Raw genomic sequence first — 20,166 nt, forward strand, 5'->3', positions numbered from 1 at the left:
TCAGAATGCATTGGCTATGGAGCATAAATCAAATTTCTCTTCAAGGCCGTGGTGGTCTCCTGTGATCCCTCTGGGAACGGCTTGCCCCCAGAGTGCGTCGTCTCAGCCAGGCCTCCTGCCCGGTGTTCACCCTGCTCACTTCTGGCTAAACTGCCTCTCTCTTCTGAAACGCTTGGTCTTTCTCTTTTCCGTGTATCCACATTGTAGTTCTCTTTTTCAGCGACCAGCTTGAATACAAACTGTTTTTTTTCTGTTTTAGGGTAAACATCAACATTTCCCCCTAAGCCTGCTTTTCCTTTGAATTCTGGTTTTATGTATCTCTGCTGTTAAACTTACAGAAAGACTGGTCTGTGTTCCTGTTGTCTCCTTCTTTCCTAGTGCTTTTTGATTAGCTTATGCTCTGTCCTCCACTGTAATTGCTGGCTGTCTTTCGCTCAGCAGACATTATTGACTGTCTGCCGTGGCCTGGGTGGTTAGGGGCTGAGGTGCAGCAGTGAACAAGACAGACTTAGTTGCTAACCACATGGAGCTAAGTACCAATCTAAGTACACGAATCATCTCGTAAGATAATTACGGATCATCGTGGGTTATGTAATGTACTTGAAGTGCTTTTCCTGATTCGATCTGGAGGTCAGGGAAGGCCTTTCTGGGTGGAGGATTTCCTTTGAGCAGAGATTTAGAGATCAATGATCTAGGCCGGGCGGAGTGGCTCACGCCTGTAATCCTAGCACTTGGGAGGCCGAGGCCGGTGGATCTTTTGAGGTTGGGAGTTTGAGACCAGCCTGAGCAAGAGTGAGACCCCGTCTCTACTAAAAATAGAAAGAAATTATCTGGCCAACTAAAAATATATAGAAAAAATTAGCCGAGCATGGTGGCGCATGCCTGTAGTCCCAGCTACCCAGGAGGCTGAGGCAGGAGGATTGCTTGAGCCCAGGAGTTTGAGGTTGCTGTGAGCTAGGCTGACGCCACGGCACTCTAGCCCGGGCAACAGAGTGAGACTCTGTCTCAAAAAAAAAAAAAAAAAAAATCAATGATCTATCCTCTGCTGGGTATGGTGGCTCACACCTGTAATCCCAGCACTCTGGGAGACTGAGGAGGAAGGATAGCTTGAGCTCAGGAGTTCGGGACCAGCCTGAGCAGGAGCAAGACCCCCGTTTCTACTTTGAACAATCAGCCAGGCATGGTGGTGAGCTCCTGTAGTCCCAGCTACTCGGAAGGCTGAGGCAGGAGGATCACTTGAGCCCAGGAGTTTGAGGTTGCTGTGAGCTAGGCTGACGGCACTCTAACCAGGTGAGACCCTGTCTAAAAACAAACAAAAAACAAAATTTTTTGTCCTATCTCCTGAGATTATTAGATTGATGTAGAGACCAAATATAGTTCTCTGATTACATTATTTCCCCTACTACCATCTAGAGAACATAAATATTTGTAAGTCAAGGTAAGGATGTTCCTTTTTATTAATTTTTCCTGTTTATCAAGGTATAACCAGGAGCACATTGGATTTTGTTTATCAGATATTTTAGTTGAATAAATGAATTGTTTCTGATGAATTTTAACTTGATTAGGATATTTCGTGTAGAAGACAAAGCTTAAACTGTTAATTAGTTTAAGCTTTAATCATTTTCTTTTTGGTCATGGTTTTCTAGGCTTTATATTATTAGCTAAATAGTATAAAATTTTACAAGACTCGAAGTGTAATAGGACCATATTCATAATATGTGTGTGTCTATGTAAAATTTTAAGATCTGTAAAGAAGTACATAAAAAGAAAAGTCTGGAAAAACAAAATTCTGGAACCTTGATGAACAAGCTAAGGAGCCACACATACATAAAAGTTTATATATTATAATCAGGGCCACCTTATATAGTATTTAACAGCATTTGATTGCAATTAAGGGAAGATTTTCTTCATGGTGGTGAGACTAATATCCTTCTGTTTTAATTCATTTGCTACTGAATTAAAAGTTCTGGATTATTGTTCATTTTTCTTAAGTTAAAAATCACATTTCTGGGGGTGGTATTCATATAAAAACACTCAAACTGGGAATATACCAACACTCAAACTACCAACATACTAAAAACCACATATGAAAAGCCCGCAACTAACATCATACTCAATGGTGAAAGACTGAAAGCTTTTCCTCTAAAATCAGGAACAAGGAAAGGATGACTGCTTTCACCATTTTTATTCAACCTAGTACTAAAAATTCTAGCCAGAGCAATAAGGAAGGAAAAAGAAATAAAAAGAAAGAGGTAAAATTATCTCTGTTTGCAGATAGTATGATCTTATATAGAGAAAACCATAAAAATTCCACAGAAAACTGTTAGAACTAATAAATAAATTCAGTAAAGTAGCAGGACACAAAGTCAACACTCAAAAATCAGTTGCCTTTCTTTACACTAGCAATGAACAGCTTGAACAGGAAATTATAAAGCTATTCTATTTATAATAGCATCAAAAAGAATAAAATACTTAGAAATTAAAGAAGTGAAAGACTTGTGCAATGAAGAGTGCAAAACATTGCTGAAAGAAATGAAGAACACATTAATAAATGGAAACATAGCCCATATTCATGTATTGTAAGACTTAATATTACTAAGATGTCATTACCACCCGACACAATCTGTGGATTCAATGCAATCTCTACCAAAATCCCAGTAATGTTTTTTGCAGAAATAGAAATCTATCCTAAAATTCATGTGGACTATCAAGGGACCCTGAATAGCCAAAACAATCTTGAAAAGAAGAACAGAGGGGGAAGAGTCACACTTCTGATTTCAAACCTGACCACAAAGGTACAGTAATCAAAACAATGTGGAACTGGCATAAAGACAGATCTATAGACTAATGGAGTGGAATAGAGAGCCCAGCAATACACCCTTGCATGCCTGGTCAAAGAATTCTTAGTAAGAATGCCAAGATCATTCAGTGGGGAAAGGACAGTGCTGGGAAAACTCGGTATCTGTGGGCGAAAGAATGAAGTTGGACCCTTACCTTACATCATATACAAAAATTTACTTCAAATAGATCAAAGGCCTAAATGTAAGACCTAAAACTATAAAACTCTTAGAGGAAAACATAGGGAAAAATCTTCACAACATTGAATTTGGCAGTGATTTCTTGGATATGACACTAAAGACATAGGTGACAAAATCAAAAATAGACAAATTGGACTTCATGAAAATTAAAGAAATTTGTATATCAAAGGACCCTATCAACAGAGTAAAAAGGCAGCCCACAGAATAGGAGAAAATATTTGTAAATCATGTATCTGAGAAGGGATTAATGTACGGAATAGAGAACTTCTAAAACTCAGTAGTAACTTGATTTATTTATTTTATTTTTTTTTTTTTTTGAGACAGAGTCTGGCTCTGTTGCCCAGGCTAGAGTGCTGTGGCATCAGTCTAGCTCACAGCAACCTCAAACTCCTGGGCTCAAGCGATCCTCTTGCCTCAGCCTCCTGAGTAGCTGGGACTACAGGCATGTGCCACTACACTTGGCTAATTTTTTACTATTTTTAGTAGAGACGAGGGTCTCACTCTTGCTCAGGCTGGTCTCAAACTCCTGAGCTCAAGTGATCCTCCTGCCTTGGCCTTCCAGATTGCTAGGATAACAGGCGTGAGCCACTGTGCCCGGCCAGCAACTTGATTCGAAAATGGGCGAAGGACTTGAATAGATATTTCTCCAAAGAAGATATACAGATGGGCAATAATCACATAAAAAGATGCTCATCATCACTAATCATTAGTGATATACAAATCTAAACTACAATTAGAATACAGCCTTATACCCATTAGAGTGGCTACTATAAAAAAAGAAAAAACCAAAATTACAAATGTTGGCAAGGATGTGGAGAAATTGGAACTCTTGGTGGGAATGTAAAATGGTATAGCCATTGTGGAAAACAGTATGATGGTTCCTCCAAAAATTAAACTGAATTACAATATGATCCAGGAATTCCCCTGGATATATCCGAAAGAATTGAAAGCAGGGTCTTCAAGAGAGGTTCGCGTACCCAGGTGTGTAGCAACATTATTCACAATAATCAAAATGTGGAAGCAACCCAAGTGTCCATTGACAGATGAACGGATGAGCAAAATGGGTCTGTCCATACAGTGGAGTATTGGCCTTAAAAAGGAAAGAATTTCTGACACATGCTGTAACATGGATGAACCTTGAAAACATGCCAAGTGAAATAAGCCAGTCACAAAAGGACAAATACTGTATGGTTCCACTTATAAGACATACCTAGAGTACTTAAAATAACAGGGACGGAAAACAAAACGGTGTCTGTAGGGGCTGAGGGTAGAGAACGGAGAGTTAGTATTTTACAGGTGTAGAGCTTCAGTTTGGGAAGATGAAAGGGTTCTGCAGGTGGATGGTGGTGATGCCTGCACAGCAGTGGGAATGTGCTCATGCCCTAAACTGTCCACTTAAACATGGGTGAGATGGTAAGTTTTATGTTACATATATTTACTGCAATAAAAAAGCTGAAAAGCAGTTAATATTTGAGGAGGAACTATGATATTAAATTTGTCACTATTATTTCCTCTTTAAAATATTTGAATTAAAATACTAGTACATCTTTTTAAGTTTAAAAATCACATTTCTGTGGTTTTTTTCATATCTTAGTGATTTATAGGAATTCTTAATGTACTCCTTTGCTATATATGTTGCAGATGTTTTCTTTCAGGTATCACCTGTCCCCCTTCACCTCGTCAGAGCCATCCTGTTAAAAATAAGTCAGATATTGTTATTAATGTTTATGTCTCCCCTCAAAACCCATGTTACTCAGAACAAATGCCAAAATTTTTGTAATTACTCCCTGCCCCTCCTCTGGTACCCACCTGCCCCCCCCCCCATCTCCCACTTGCCTCTTCCGGACTCCTGTGGGAGCCACCCAGGCCTCCTGACTCTTCCTTGACCATATCTGGCATGATCTTGTTTAGTAAATTAATGAGTAAGTATCAGGCAAACAGTAACCGAAAGAATGCTGATATAGCTATTAGTATCAGACAAAGGCTGGCTTTATTGCAAACAGTGTTTTATTAAAGTGCATTAATCAGGGTTCTCCAGAGAAATAGGACCGATAGGATAGGTTTGGATCTATAAGAGATTTATTAGAATTGGCTCACGTGATTATGGAGGCTCAGAAGTCCCACTAAATACCTTCTGCAGGCAGGTGAGCAAGGAAAGCCAGTGGTGTAATTCAGTCTGAGTTTGAAGGCCTGGGAACCAGGGGAGCTGATGGTGTAACTCCCAGCCCGAGGCTGAAGGCCTGGAACCTGGGTGGGGGCTGTTGGTGTAAATCCTGAGGTCTGAAGGCCCAAGAACCAGGAGCTCCAGTGTTCCAGGGCAGCTGAAGATGGATGTCTCAGCTGAGAGAGAGAGACAGAATTCACCTTTCCTCATCCTTTTTGTTCTACTTGGGTGGGCCCTTGACGGTTTTGGTGATGCCCTCCTACACTGGTGAGGGCAGATCTTTACTCAGTCTGCTGCTTCCAGTGCTAGTATCTTCTGGAAACACCCCCACAGACACACGCAGAAATGTTTTACCAGCATCCCTTGGCCCAGTCAAGTTGACACATAGAATTAATGATCATTTAAAGTAAGTCACATTTCAAGAATCAGTATCATGTGTCTTCTTTGACAACAGTACATTTAAATTAGATATTGATAACAAAAATATAATTGATAGCATGTTACATTAATACATATCATGGCAGTTGTCTTTTCTCACTTAATGTTGTGAACATTTTTATATTATATATTAGGATGAGTAGAGCTATGGCTTTTTTTTTTTTTTTTTTTAGAGACGGGGTCTCACTCTTGCCCAGGCTGGAGTGCAGTAGCCTGATTATAGCTCACTGTAACCTCCAACTCCTTGGCTCAAGCCATTCTCTTGCCTCAGCCTTCAGAGTATCTGGGACTACAGGTGTACATTACCATGCCTGGCTAATTTTTAAAAAAATTATTTGTGGAGACAGGGTCTCACCATGTTGCCCAAGCTGGTTTTGAACTCCTGAGCTCAAGCATTCCTCCCACCTTGGCCTCCCAAAGTGCTGGCATTACAGGCATGAGCCACTGCACCTGGCTGTGGTATTCTTTAAGAATGATACATCAAGGGTGTGCCATAGTTTTAGCTTGTCCCTCTGTTGTTCATTTTTTCAGGTTTTAATTACTACAACTATTATCGAAAGGTACCCAATGTTATTTTTCTGTGTCACTGATCAGAATCTTACATAACTGGTATTTCTCCTTCACTACTGTGGCAGTTCCTGGGGACAAGGACTTTGTTTCCTGCTCTGTCTCTAGTGTTTGTCACAGGGCCTCCTGCCTCTTGTGTGGCAGGTGTTCAGCAGGTGTTTGCTGAATGAAAAAAGCCTCCATGCACATCTTTGCACGTGCTGCTTTGTGTCCAGTCGCTCTCAAGAAGACTCTGAGGAAAGAAAATGTCAGATTGTAGGAATGTGTGTTTTAAGTTTCAATGGATGCGGCAGATTGTCTGTTAGAATAAATGGTCATGCCTGCTTACCACCCTGCCCCTTACAAACATTCTGAGAATATTTTCTCTTTTTGCCAATTTTATGGGTGAAAAAATGGTTTCTCATTGTTTTAATTTGTGTCTACCTGGTAACGGTGAGTTTGAGCCTATTGTCATTTGTTTATTCACTATTTTCATTTTTTCCATAACTTAAAGTAAAATAATGATTCAGGAACTCCCTAGCGCACAGAGGTTTCTTGGCTTTTTGGAAATAGTGCACTTACTTTTACTAATCTTTTCAGGTCACTCAGCCAAAGGACCTCAGAAATGGAGTATATTAACAAATACAGACAACTTGAAGCACAAGAATTTGATTTGTACGGTGGTGATCAAGCAGCTAGTGGGCCAGGTAAACAAGTAGCTTTAAATGTCTCAGATGCTGTGATGCGTGAGTGCTTCACTTGTTAAAACATAAGTTCCTAAAAGTCTTTAAGAAATAAAGTATTTTGGTCAAAGTAAGGAATCCACACCGCTTGTTAATTCAGGATTTTTTTTAGGATGAGTGTATGTTAAGTTGTAAAATGTTCCTTTTTAATTTTTTTCTATCTTCTTAAATATAGTTCCTAAGTAGTCTGTTCTTTGGAAGACTAGTAATGGTCTCTTACTTTACTATAACTGAAAGCTACTGAAAATTTTTATTTAAAAACTTATAGGAGCCTTTTTTGTACAATAAACATATTAAAATGAAATTTTAAGTAATGCAGAAATGTACAAAATAAAAAGTAAAAGTTCCTTCTTAAATCCTGCCTCCCCAAGGGTAAGTTACTGAGTATGAAGTTTCTTTGCCTGAGCTAATCATCTTGTTAGCATCAAGCCCTACTCATATGATAGAAGTTGCCTTTTGATGTTTTTGCTTTGTAAGAGGCTGTCCGTCGCGAACTTCTGCCAGCTGAGCTGAGAAGCTCTGCCTCCTGCCCTCCATCCTTACGCACATGCTCCCACTGGGGGCAGGAGCGTGGTTTAAGTGACACTTTTCTTTTCTTTTTTAGCCTTTTAAAAAATTATGAAATGCAGTCCACACATAAAAGTGTAATAATCCTTATCCTTCTTGGGATTTATTCGGGCTTCTTGACAATATCAATTGGTATGTTTTCCTTAGTTCCGGAAAATTCTGAGCAATTATCTTAGCCTCATTTGGTTTTGTAGTTTTCATTTTTTTGGTCATTGTGCTGTATTCTGGTTCATTTCTCATTTATCTTTCACCTTTGGCGAAATCAGCGTCGAGTTCTTTGCCTTCCTCTCAGTGGTCTTGCCTCATCGCAAGCCGCGGCCTGGTGTCTCATTGTCTCATCGGCCCTTCATTGTTTTTAAGGAGATGCTTGTGTGTTTCATCTCGCATCTTAGTGGCTCTTGGAGGGAGATTGATCTGAACAACCCAGCACATTATTACAGAGGTGATATTCAGTGTGCGTGTGTCCTTTGATCCAGTTTCCACGTGTGCAGGTGTTGCCTTGGCATGTGGGGCGTGGGGGAGGGAGGAACGTGTGCAAAGGCCTTGTGATGGGAAGAGCCTGGGGTTCCCGCCCTGAGAGACAGGCCAGTGTTGCTGGGGGATGGAGAGCGGGTGCGGGAGGGCCGGGTAGGGTCAGCTGGCAGCTAACAGCCTCCCAAAGAGGTCTGTGTCCTACTCCCTAGAACCCGTGAATATGTTACAGTCTTGGCAGAAGGAACTTCGCAGATGTGAGTAAGTCAAGGCTCTTGAGACAGCAGGATTGTCCAGGTGGACCCGTTGTCACCACAGGGTTTTATACGAGGGAGGCACGGGGACCAGTCAGTGGTAGGAGATGTGGCGGTGGAAGCCATAGGTTGGAGTGGCAGGAGGCAGAGGAGGAAGGGGCCAGGAGAAGGCACGCTGACGGAGTCTGCAGGCTGCAAAGGCCAGGGAAGGGGTGCTTCCTCACGTAGCCTCCAGGAGGGAGCAGCCGTGTCTACACCTTCGCCTTAGTGGGCGAGACTGATTTTGGACTTCGGACGTCCTGAACTGTAAGGGAATAAATGTGCTGTGTTAAGCCACTAAGTTTGTGGTCACAGGGACAGCAGCCATAAGGCACTCATGTACTAGTATTGGATGAAGTTGGATGAGGTAGGCAAGAGCAGCCAGGCCCATGGGCCACAGCCAGGAATTTCGGTCTTAATACTCAGAGCACTGGGAAGCTGCAGAAGGTCCTGTGTTTTTCTTGGGATGAGTGTGAAGGGAGGAGGGGGTGTCATGTGACTGGATTTGTGTCTTGAAAAGAACACTGTGGTCGTAGTTCTGAGAATGGAGTGGAGGGGCCAGAGTGGACCTGAGAACAGGAGGAATTGCTCCACGGGTGAGGCTGACGGAGCCTTTGGCTGGGTGACGGCCGTGGGGGAGGAGGAGAGCCGGTTGAGGGCGAACCCGAACCGACAGGACTTGGGGATGCCTCGGGCACAGCGGGAGGGAGGAGAAAGGGGCCCCAGGAGGCAGGGAGGTGCTGCCCACGCTGTGAAGTGCTGGGTGCCTCTGGATCCCAAAGAAGTGATCAGGTTATGTGTGTGTGTGTGTGTGTGTGTGTATGTGGTGTGTACACACATGTGTAGATGTGTATTTATGTATTTGCTGCCACGTAGACACAAAGCTATTTCTCTATTTATGTTAAAACCAGGAGCTCACACTGATGCCCTAGTTCCAGTCCAGCACCACAGAGTTCAACATGAACATTTTGTTATAGCCAGTTAAAATACATTGATTCAAAATACTTTTGATTTTGGTGTGTTATGGGTGTTATTTCACTTAAAGTGTTTAAAAAAATTGTTTCTAGATATCCAGGGACACACATTCAATGAATTTCTGTAGATTAGATTAGAATCATTTTATCTAGTTAGAGGTTAATAATTTTTTAAAAAATGAGATTTAATAGCATTGATAAATGAAATTTTTCCCGACAGTATGAGCCTGGTTACAGACTGCAGACTCTGGCAGGGTTCTGTTGCCTTCCCATGACAATTTGAATGTGTCCTGGGATAGGGTCTTCAGGTTGTGCCTAAATGCCACAGTGCTACCTCCTTTTTAATTTGGTGGTATATTTAGTAGTTGTTTTTATCCCACTTTTAGCTTTTCTTCTGGTTTTAAGGGAATGGCCTGTGTGGAATGTCTAATAACCAAAGGGAAACATGACTCTCCCTTCAAGTCAAGTCTAATTTTGTATTCAGAATACCATCCCATACTTGGAGAAAGAGATACATAATTATCTTATCTTGAAGATTTAATTTTATGGTTAAATCAGTAATGCAGTAATTAAACTTATTTTCTGTAATGTATAATGTCTAGATGTTAAGAGATGTTATGTTCCCCATATGAGTTGACATAATACTTCTCAGTTAAAGTCCACTGTATACTGTTTGGAACCTCTAATTGTTGAACTTATGGTTAGATTTTATATTTAGCTGATGATAAATATAGTGGGGTGCCTTGGTGAAGAGAACTAGCAAGTTTTAGGGTTTCCAGTTATTTGCAGTTCTTGTGAAATATTTTAGTGTTGATAACCTAGGATAAAGAGATAACTGGAAAACAAGAGTAGCAAATTTTGAGGTTGAGGTATTTCTCATGCCGGTTTTGGATTTTACTTTGTCATGTGTAGTTTGTTGATTTGCCTTAAGTTGTCTGTGCTGGTTTTCCTTTTATTTTGTTGCTGATTCAGAGAAGAGGAGGCAGGCAGCTGTGGGCACGCCTGCTGTTTGGTTCCTACCCACCCTTTGGTGGTAGATGCAGAGGCAGGACCTGATTGGTGCTGGGTCTGCTTCAGTGACCCAAAAACGTCAGCTCATGTTTTGCGTAAAGTGGAGAAGGGGCTGTAGTTCAGACAGCACAGCTAGGACTTTTGGCATTTTTCTCATAAAATTTCTGTCTTTAAGTAGCAACCTTCAAAATGCATGTAATCAAGTAATGTTATGCCACATCAGTGTCGTTAAAGTAACGGCTTGTTCAGCAGCACAGCGACCAGGACTTACAGTCTTTCAGCAAAAAGAGTATAGCTGCTTTTTTGTCTTTCTAAAAGAGTCTTTTGCCACCTTCTCTCCCATTTGAATAGCTCTTCCTCAACTTCTCACTTCCACTCTGCCCCCAGCCACTGGCCTGTCTCTCTCTCTCCCTGCTGTGTCTGGGCTCAGGGACCCTCCCCTCCCATCTGTCCTCGTTCACAGGGATTATGTTTAAGCAGGCTCAGGTAGAGCGATTGGGAAAACAAGAGGGCATCAGTGGTTGTTGTAAAGACTGAGAAGAGTAATGGAAGGAGAGTGAGTGTGATAATGGAAAGAAAATCCCTGTTTTAGTGGGCTTGACCATCATTAATGAGGTTATTTAGAAGATTAGAAAGCTGTACAGGCAGGACTTAGAGAACTTTCCCCCATGTCGGTGGCCCCGAATGCGTTAGGAAGAACATCTTTACCCACAGAGGAGCTATTTTTGCTTTGAGAGATTATGACAGATCCGGCTCCTCTGTAAAATTAAGAACAAGTACCACACACCTTGATTCAAATATAGAAGAATGGCCGTATTTTAATTATGTATTTCTAGGTCAATTATGAAAGTGAGAATATATGTAGCGAAAAAGATGTAGGAGGGCCAAAGGGAAGCTTGGCCACATGTTTTATCAGGCAGGAGGGACCCATGGCAGAACGTGGAGGGAGGAGGTGTTGGCACAGAATCTGGGGTGGGGGAAGGGGCGGTGGGGGGTGGAGGAGGGACCCAGAGAGGGGAATGAGCATGGTGCTAAACTTGGGAGAGACAGGAAGGCTTAAGAGTTTATTTATTTTGGAAGTAAAACCTATTTCCCAGTGAAAGTTTGTGTCCTGTGAATTTTGATGATTTGTCAGTTTGTCAAGTGATGGCCAGAGGTTTAGAATCTGCAGGGTAGCCAGAGGGCAGGGCGTACGTTTGCGCGAGAATAGATGAGCACCACTGGGCAGTGCACCGGGCCAGGTCGTGCATCTTGAGCAGAGTGAGGTTGCCCCTTTCATGATGCCCTGTACAGTTTGGGCCTTTGGCCCTTGGGGATCTCATGCTGACATTCTGATCGCAGTGCTGGAGGTCGGGCCTGGTGGGAGGTGTTTGGGTCACGGGGAATGATTGCTGCCCTCACAGAGATAGTGAGCTCTCACTTTGTTGGTTTGCATGCCAGCACCTCCTCCCTTTGCCTTCTGCCTGATAAAACGCGTGGGTTGTTTAAAGGAGCCTGGCACCACCTGCTCGCTTTCTTGCTCATTCTCTCGTCACGTGACACCTGCTGCCCCTTCACCTTCCACCTTGATTGGCAGCTCCCTGAAGCCCTCACCAGAAGCAGGATGCTGGTGCTGCGCATGTTCAGTCTGCAGGACTGTGAGCCACATAAACCTCTTTTCTTTATAAATTACTCACCGTCTGGTATTTCCTTTATAGCAACGCAAACAGACTAACACAATACCTGTTCTCTTGAAATTTCAAGTAAAAGGTTTTTTTTTAACCTGTTTTAGTACCACGTAATCAGCTGATGAGTGCCGTGTTTACAGGGGTGTTATCTTAGAAGGTAGTGCTGAGCCCCCCGTGCCGTGGCGGTACTGCAGGGCTATCCGTGGTCTCAGGCCACTTCCAGACATTGTTTACAGTGGGCTACTAAGGAAGTTGCTGACTACCATGTGGGCAGTGTTAGCCTGTTGAAAATGTATTTTTGTATTTCTGTGTGTGTACGTAATATATGCTGTATGTATAGATTGTATGTAACATTGAATTATTTATCTTGTCTTTTTTGAGATAAGAAATAGCATTATCTTTGTTTGTTTTGTCTGAATCTAGGTCCAAAGCCACCTTTGGCTAAATTAAGCAATGCGACATGCATCCCAGAGACAACTTATAAATATCCTGATTTGCCTATAAATCGATGTAAGGAAGAGGTAAAATTATTTTTGTTAGACTGTAATTTTGCTGTTTGAATAAATGCCTGAGGCCCAGCACTTTTGGTTTATAGTTTGAAAGTTGCCAGGTGAACATAACTAAGGTGTGCCAGGCTCTGTGGCAGGTGCAGAAGGAGGGTGTGCTCAGGGCTGTGTGGAGGTAATTTCGTGTAATAACTATATCGATGATCTTTCTTTTGACTTGGGCTTTAATTTGTTTAATCTTTACCTGAGTACATCTCCTCTAACATTCAGTTTGGTACCTACTGATAGTCCTCCCTGTCTCTGAAATATTTGTGAGTAAACATTTGTCTTCCCCAGAACTACTTATTTAAAGAAACTCACTGCTAAATGTTTTTATTAAGCGAATAACACACCCTAGCATTTCCATTGGGTTTTCTTTACAGTGTTGCCCCTATTTTCTGCCTATTAATTGGTTCAATCAATCACTGACATTTTATTAACAGTGCCAGGCCAGATACAACAGTAGGATGATTAAGTTTCTAGTTAGTTGCATGTTGTTAAGCATGGTTAAAAGTAAGTATATTGAAACCTTAACTATACTAGTGAAAAAAACAGTTACAGATAAAACTGGAAATGTTCCAAATTTAATTTTTTTTGTTTTTTTGAGACAGAGTCTTGCTCTGTTACCCAGGGTAGAGTGCAGTGCTATCATCATAGCTCACAGCAACCTCAAACTCCTGGACTGAAGTGACCCTCCTGCCTCAGCCTCCTGGGTAGTCGGGACTACAGGCATGCATCATGACGCCTGGCTAATTTTTCTGTTTTTATAGTAGAGACGGGGTCTTGCTCTTGCTCAGGCTGGTCCTGAACTTCTGACCTCAAGGGATCTTCCCGCCTCCCAGAGTGCTAGGATTATAGGCATGAGCCACTGCGCCCAGCCCCAGATTTAATTTTTATTGTGCTTTAGATTGAGTCATACAACTTTTATACAATATATACTTTATTAAATAATTTTTAGAGACCAGTATTCAAATTGATTGTTATTTTTAGCTATATCAATTGCTAGAAGGATGAGAGCTTAAATAAGGTTTAGGGTGGAGGTGGAGGGATGCTGAGGGGGAGGGAATGGATTCAAGTTTTTAAAAATGCTTCGTATGGTCTTTAAGTGGACAAAGTGCAAGTTAATTGTTTGAAAATGTGTCTGAAGAATTTCAAATAAAAGTTTAAAACCACTTGAGTGTAATAACAGCTCTGTTTTCCTGTTTTGCAGTAGAATTACATGCAAGTTCACTAAAAAATTTTAGAAGAATAGAAACTTAAACTTAGTAAGAGCCATAGAAACCCAGTTTGGTATTTTCATTTTTCTCGATTTCATAGAAGAAATCGAGACCTGGAGAGCTGAAGTGAACTTGGCCTGGTTTCTCACAGCCATCGGCACTTACGTTGCGTAGGGTGTAGAATGGTTGTACATGTGGCAACCATGTAGCCTTCTTGCTCTCTTTTGTGATGTTTACAGTGGTTTATTAATAATTTAACTTAAAGATGAAAAATAAATCCTGAAAGTCTTCCTAAGGTAAATAATACTTTACATCAGTGTTTTGTGCCAATTTTGAAAGAGAATTTTTAAAAAAATTCTAGGTTATTTCTTTGATAGAAAGCAATTCTGTGGTAATTATACACGGTGCCACGGGAAGTGGCAAAAGCACGCAGCTCCCGCAGTACGTCCTGGATCACTGCGTCCAGCGCTCCACCTACTGCAACATCGTGGTCACCCAGCCGCGCAAGATAGGCGCCAGCAGCATCGCCAGGTGGATCAGCAAGGAGCGCGCTTGGACTCTGGGGGGCATGGTGGGCTACCAGGTGAGACTGGAGGGAGGGAGGCGGAGAGCCATCTGTCCCTCTCTTTGTTATTTTTTTTCCAGTCAATGATAGGATGTGACTGTTTTCTGTTTGGCTCATAGAACAGAACTGTGACATAATTTTAAAAATAGTGAAACCGAATTTCTTTTCTTTTCTTTTCTTTTTTTTTTTTTTGAGACAGAGTCTCACTCTGTTGCCTGGGCTAGAGTGAGTGCCATGGCATCAGCCTAGCTCACAGCAACCTCAAACTCCTGGGCTTAAACGATCCTACTGCCTCAGCCTCCCGAGAAGCTGGGACTACAGGCATGCGCCACCATGCCCGGCTGATTTTTTTCTATATATATTTTAGTTGGCCAGATAATTTCTTTCTATTTTTAGTAGAGACGGGGTCTCGCTCTTGCTCAGGCTGGTCTCGAACTCCGTAGCTCAAACAATCCACCCGCCTGGGCCTCCCAGAGTGCTAGGATTACAGGTGTGAGCCACCACACCTGGCCGAAACCGAATTTCTTGAAAATAACTTGTGATTTCTTTCCTAGTTCAATGAATAGGAAAGAAATGGGAATTCTCAGGCTCATGGTTCTTATAATATTATCCTTTTAATTATGTCTTTGTAGTCTAGACGATGTCTTCATACACAATTTTTTTTTTTTTTTTTTTAAAGAAACAAGGTCTTGCTCTGTTGCCAGGCTGGAATGCAGTGGTGTTGATCATAGCTTACATAGCTCACCTCTAACTCCTGACCTCAAGTGATCCTCCTGCCTCAGCCTCCCAAGTAGCTAGGACTACAGGCATGCACCACCATGCTTGACTAATTTTTTTATATTTAGTAGAGATGGGGTCTCACTGTGTTGCCTCCCACCTTGGCCTCCCAAAGTGCCGCTACACCCTATGCACAATTGTCTTAATGTAAAAGCGTTCTAGGCAGTGTGATTAAATAAACCAACCTTTCCCCTACAAAAAGAAGACAAAAATCAACTTGAGAACTTCACTTTTAATTGGGACTCTGTATATCTTGTGAAATGCAATAATTTTTTATTTCCTTTCTTATCTCCATTATAAAATGGACATATCCTTTTTTGGTAGTGAAATGGGAGTCATTTAAACCTGAACTCTTTCTCCTTTCTCTTTTCTTTCCCCAATTGTAGGTAGGGCTAGAGAAAATAGCAACGGAGGACACCAAGTTAATTTATATGACAACTGGAGTCCTGCTTCAGAAAATAGTTGGTGCCAAGAGTTTGATGGAATTCACGCACATCTTCGTCGATGAAGTAAGTGCGTATTTCACGCAGCTCTGCTCTGGTGTGCACGTCCTTACTGTACAGGAGAACACGGTGTAAGGTGGTGTCAGAGTTGCCTACCTGAAAAGGGTCATAAAGTGCTTTGGGTTTATATCTGCTCAATCCACTTACGAATGCTAATTTTCTGTTTTTTGCACTTGGTTGCAAAATATGAGTGGCGATGTTGAGAACTATGAAAAGATTCCTTGTTTAGAGCAGGAATTGGCAGCCTACGGCTCTCGGGTCAAATTTGGCACCTGTTTTTGTAAGTATATTGGAACAGAGTTTTACTCATTTGTCTGTGTGTTGTTTGTGGTGGCTTCTGCACTACAGCAGCAGAGTTCAGTAACTGTGACAGAGACTGTATATCCCACAAGCTAAAAATTACTGTCTGGTCTTTTATGGGAAAAGTCTGGCAAACTCTGGTTTAGAGAGTTAGCCGTAATCAGACAGTTAAAGGGATTTTAATTGTATGTAGATAGTTTCAGCCACACCACAGATACTTTCCATCTAGTAAACTAAGGACAATACTAGCTTTTAAAAATCGGTAAAATAAATACAAGATATTGATCTATTTACCTTTCTAAGAAAAAACTGATAAAGTATTGTGCACCCTGTCTTTGTGTCTGTCTTAGCTTTCTTTATTCTTTCCTTCCTCTACACTTTCTGGACTTTTCTCAGTAAGGATGGAATATTTAATTGATTTTACATGCACACATACATATATTTTTTTAGAGACAGAGTCTTGTTCCGTCACCCAGGCTGAAGTGCAGTGGCATCATCATAGCTCACTGCAGCCTCGAACTCCTGGGCTCAAGTGATTCTCCTGCCTCAGCCTCTTGAGTAGCTGGGACTACAGGCACATGCCACCATGCTTACTAATTAAAAAAAAATTTTTTTGTGGAGGGAGCTCTTGCTGTGTTGCTCTGGCTGGTCTTGAACTCCTGCCTCAGGTGGTCCTCCCACCTTGTCCTCCCAAAGTGCTGCGGTGATAGGCGTGAAGCATTGCACCTGGGCTGATTTTGTTTATATTTTAAAGAAGAGTTTTTTGAGGTGGAAGAATGTTGTGTTCAAACAACTTTCCCAGGAGCTTTGGAAATGGCTCCTCCGCAAGCTCTCTTGTGTTTTGAATCTTATTAGTAATGTTCTCCTGAGAAGCTTGACTTATTTCTAGAGAATTTAGAAACATCAACAAATAAATAGGATTTGTGGGAGGTTGTGAGGTGGGGCCAGGGTGCTTAATGGAGTTTGAAGTCAAACCATTTGGGCAGCTACTTAGGGTAAGGTCTCTCCACTCTGTTTTGATATGTGTGATCATTAATAATACCAAAATATACAGGTAAAGCAGAGTTTGTGCATTTATGGTCTTGTGTACATTTACTTGGTTTTAAATTACTGCAGGGTGTTTGGGACAGTAGGAGAAGGTGGAAGATGATCTGTTGTTCCTTGCAAAATAGTGTGGTGTACAATATGGTTCAGAATTTTTCTTTGGAAGTTTTGGCAGTTTTGATTGTCTAGATTAGGTAGAGATCAAATTCAAATATAATAGGCAATATGCCAAAAGGTAGCATCATGAAGTTCACAATAGTTATCATTTATTGAGCCTTTTACTATAATTGAGCCTGTTTTACATGAAAGGAAACTAAAACTTAAAGTTTAGTGCTCAGGCCACAGGTAACAAATGGTGTTGCTGAGTTCATCCTGGGTAGTTTACCCTAGAGACTGTAGTGCTGACTCGTGCGTTTGTTGTCTGTGTATCTGGCCTCTTTCTGAGTGTCTAATAGCCTTCTGTGCACGTACATACTCGAGTGACACAGATAAACACACCCATGCTGTGTTGTGGACTGCCTTCTTCCCTGAAGCTGTGCTGTGATAGTGGAGCAAAAGTCTGCTGTCCTCTGCAAGAGCTTGCCCTGCAGGGGAGTGGCGGTCACAGAGAACCGTTATGTCCCTGTTAAAACCAGCTTCCTGCTCTCCCACTGCAGCACCAGCACCCAGTAGGAGCTCTAATAAATCACTTTAATGAATGAATGGATTGGATATACCTGAAGTTTTAGGCTTATAAACAGTATTGTTCATATTCTCTGGGGTGATTTGAATTTCAAAAGAAATGTAAGAACAAAAGTTGAAGATGGCCAGGCGGTTTCAAATGGAATAGTATTTTTAACTTCTCAGATCTTGGAAAAGAGTAAACTAGCTTTGGGCAGATCATTCATTCCGTGAACAATTTTTGAGTGCTGCTGTGAAAAAGGTCCTTCGGTTGCTGAGGTTATTATAGAGGCAAGTAAGTTGTAATTTCTTTTTTTTTTTTTTTTTAATTTCAGCTTATTATGGGGGTACAAAAGTTCAGGTTATATATATTGCCCATGCCCCCCCATCCTCCCAAGTCTGAGCTTCAAGCGTGTCCATTCCCTAGACAGTGCACATCGCACTCATCATGTAGGTATGCACCCATCCCCGCCCCCACCCCCCAGAACAAAAGTCATTCTATAAAAAAGACACCTGCACCCGAATGTTTATAGCAGCACAATTCACAATTGCAAAGCTGTGGAAACGACCCAAATGCCCATCAATTCATGAATGGATTAGTAAAATGTGGTATATGTATACCATGGAGTATTACTCAGCTATAAGAAGTAATGGTGATATGGCATCTCTTTGGTTCTCCTGGAGAGCGTTGGAACCCATTCTATTAAGTGAAGTATCCCAAGAATGGAAAAATAAGCACCACATGTACTCACCAGCAGATTGGTTTCCCTGATCCTCACCTAAGTGCACATTTGGGAATGACACCCACTGGGTATTGGACTGAGGTGGGGAGTGGGGGGAGGGGATGGGTGCATACCTACGTGATGAGTGCGATGTGCACTGTCTGGGGAATGGACACGCTTAAGTTCTAAGTTGTAATTTCTGCTCTCAGCCACACGCCACTGGAGACAGAGTCCAGCTGGCGTGTGTGTATTTCTGTGCTGTGGAGAACGGCCGGTGGCAGGGAAAGGGCTGTGGGCGCCCTGGAGGTGGAGCGTCCTCGGGGCAGAGGGCTGGTGGCGAGAACCAGGGAGAAGGTGGCAGTATAAACCCAGAGGAGGGGCTCCCACCGTGAGTGCGGGTGGCGGGCATCTGAAGCTGAGGCAGGGTCACTTTGGGGGCTCTTCGCTGATGATAGCTTTGCTATTTTTTCCCTCAGGTAAGAGGCAGGATGTTTGTGTTGAGAAAGTGTCCTGGAGTTCGGTGAGAGCACGAGATAAGAATTAGATTTATAATAGTGTTAAGTAACTTTCAGCTAATTTCTTTCTTTTATGCTACTTCCCCGTGCATCTGCTTCAGTGGGAAGTCAGGAAGATAGCAGGACCTGGGGTAGAATTCGGTGTCAAGTGAATCATCAGGCCTTTTATACTGAGAAGAAGGGAACTCCTGCTTTCAAACTTGGTATCTATCCATTTTGGCACAGAAATGTCCCGGAATAGAATCTTACAGTCCTCTTGTGTGTGTGGAGGTACCCTAAGTTACAGAGTAACTGGGTTCTTTGGGAAAAGCAGCCCCCTCAGGCGCTAGCTGGGGATGGGGTGGGGTATGGCGGGTGGAGTGGCTGCGACCACCCACCGTGCTGGCTGTGACTGCGAGGTCTGAGAAGGGCGGGTGAAGCAGCTGCGTCCCCGTCCCCGAGTGCTGTCCTGTGTCAGTGCAGGTACCTCAGGTCCTGACCTTGCTCTAGTTTTCCCGCTTTAGCCCGACCCAGCGATTCCAGGCCCAGCCCTTGTGAACTGCAGTTCTGCTCATCATGGAACACGTCCTGTCAGGCAGGACATGTGGCTCCCTGCTCGGCGTGAGACCGGCAGGTCTTCAGCCCTGCATTTACTTGCTCAAATAGTAGTGTGTACCTTTTAGACCCCTGCAGGGGCCTCTAGAGGCTGGTCCTGTGGTTCTCTGTGCTTGGGAGTGGGCGAGGAGGGGTATGACTGTCACAGTGACCTGGGGCACGATTGGCATTAGGGGGACAGGGCCAAAGATTCTGAACGTTACTGAACGTTACTCTGCCCAAATGCGGGTGGGCCCTCAAGAGAAACACCGAGGGGGACAGTGACTCGTGTGGCGTAAGCCCATGCTCTCTGCTCCTCTTTCCGGGAGTGATACGTGTCCGGAAGCGCTGTGTTCAGCAGAGAGCGCTGGCGGAGTTCCCGCTCTCCCAGGGTGCCATCAGAGCCCCTTTCCCTCTGTCTGTCAGCAGTGACATGTGCCTTGCTTGATGCCATGGGGGGTGCCCCCTTTCTGTTTTGTAGGTCCACGAGCGAACTGAAGAAATGGATTTCCTGCTGTTGGTCATCCGCAAACTTTTAAGAACAAATTCCCGTTTTGTGAAGGTAAATTTTATTTCATGAGTAACAGAAATTTTTAGGGTTAAGATTTATTGTTTAGTTTTGTTTTCCTTTATAGTTGTACCTCAGTATCTGCGGGGGATTTCAACACCCAGAGGACACCAAAATCTCCGAGCATGCTCAAGTCCCTGGTAGAAGATGATGTATTAATAGCACAGTATTTGCATATAGTCCACACATCCTCCCACGTCCTTTGAATCTTCTCTGGATTACTTGTAATACCTAATACAATGTAAATAGTTACACTGTATTTTAA

The 20,166-nt window shown here is 42.6% G+C and overlaps 1 protein-coding gene across 1 annotated transcript in view; it reads left to right on the forward strand.

Moving 5' to 3' along the window:
• The window catches only part of TDRD9 (tudor domain containing 9), a 105,459-nt gene that overhangs the window by 12,372 nt on the left and 72,921 nt on the right, over window positions 1-20,166 (forward strand). Inside the window, exons 2-6 of the mRNA XM_069490541.1 lie at window positions 6,787-6,893; window positions 12,336-12,433; window positions 14,036-14,257; window positions 15,403-15,525; window positions 19,815-19,895. Coding sequence (XP_069346642.1) covers window positions 6,787-6,893; window positions 12,336-12,433; window positions 14,036-14,257; window positions 15,403-15,525; window positions 19,815-19,895 — 631 coding nt within the window. The remainder of the gene's footprint in view (window positions 1-6,786; window positions 6,894-12,335; window positions 12,434-14,035; window positions 14,258-15,402; window positions 15,526-19,814; window positions 19,896-20,166) is intronic.

The sequence above is a fragment of the Eulemur rufifrons genome, chromosome 2, assembly GCF_041146395.1.
Source record: "Eulemur rufifrons isolate Redbay chromosome 2, OSU_ERuf_1, whole genome shotgun sequence".
NCBI classification, from domain to species: Eukaryota; Metazoa; Chordata; class Mammalia; order Primates; family Lemuridae; genus Eulemur; species Eulemur rufifrons.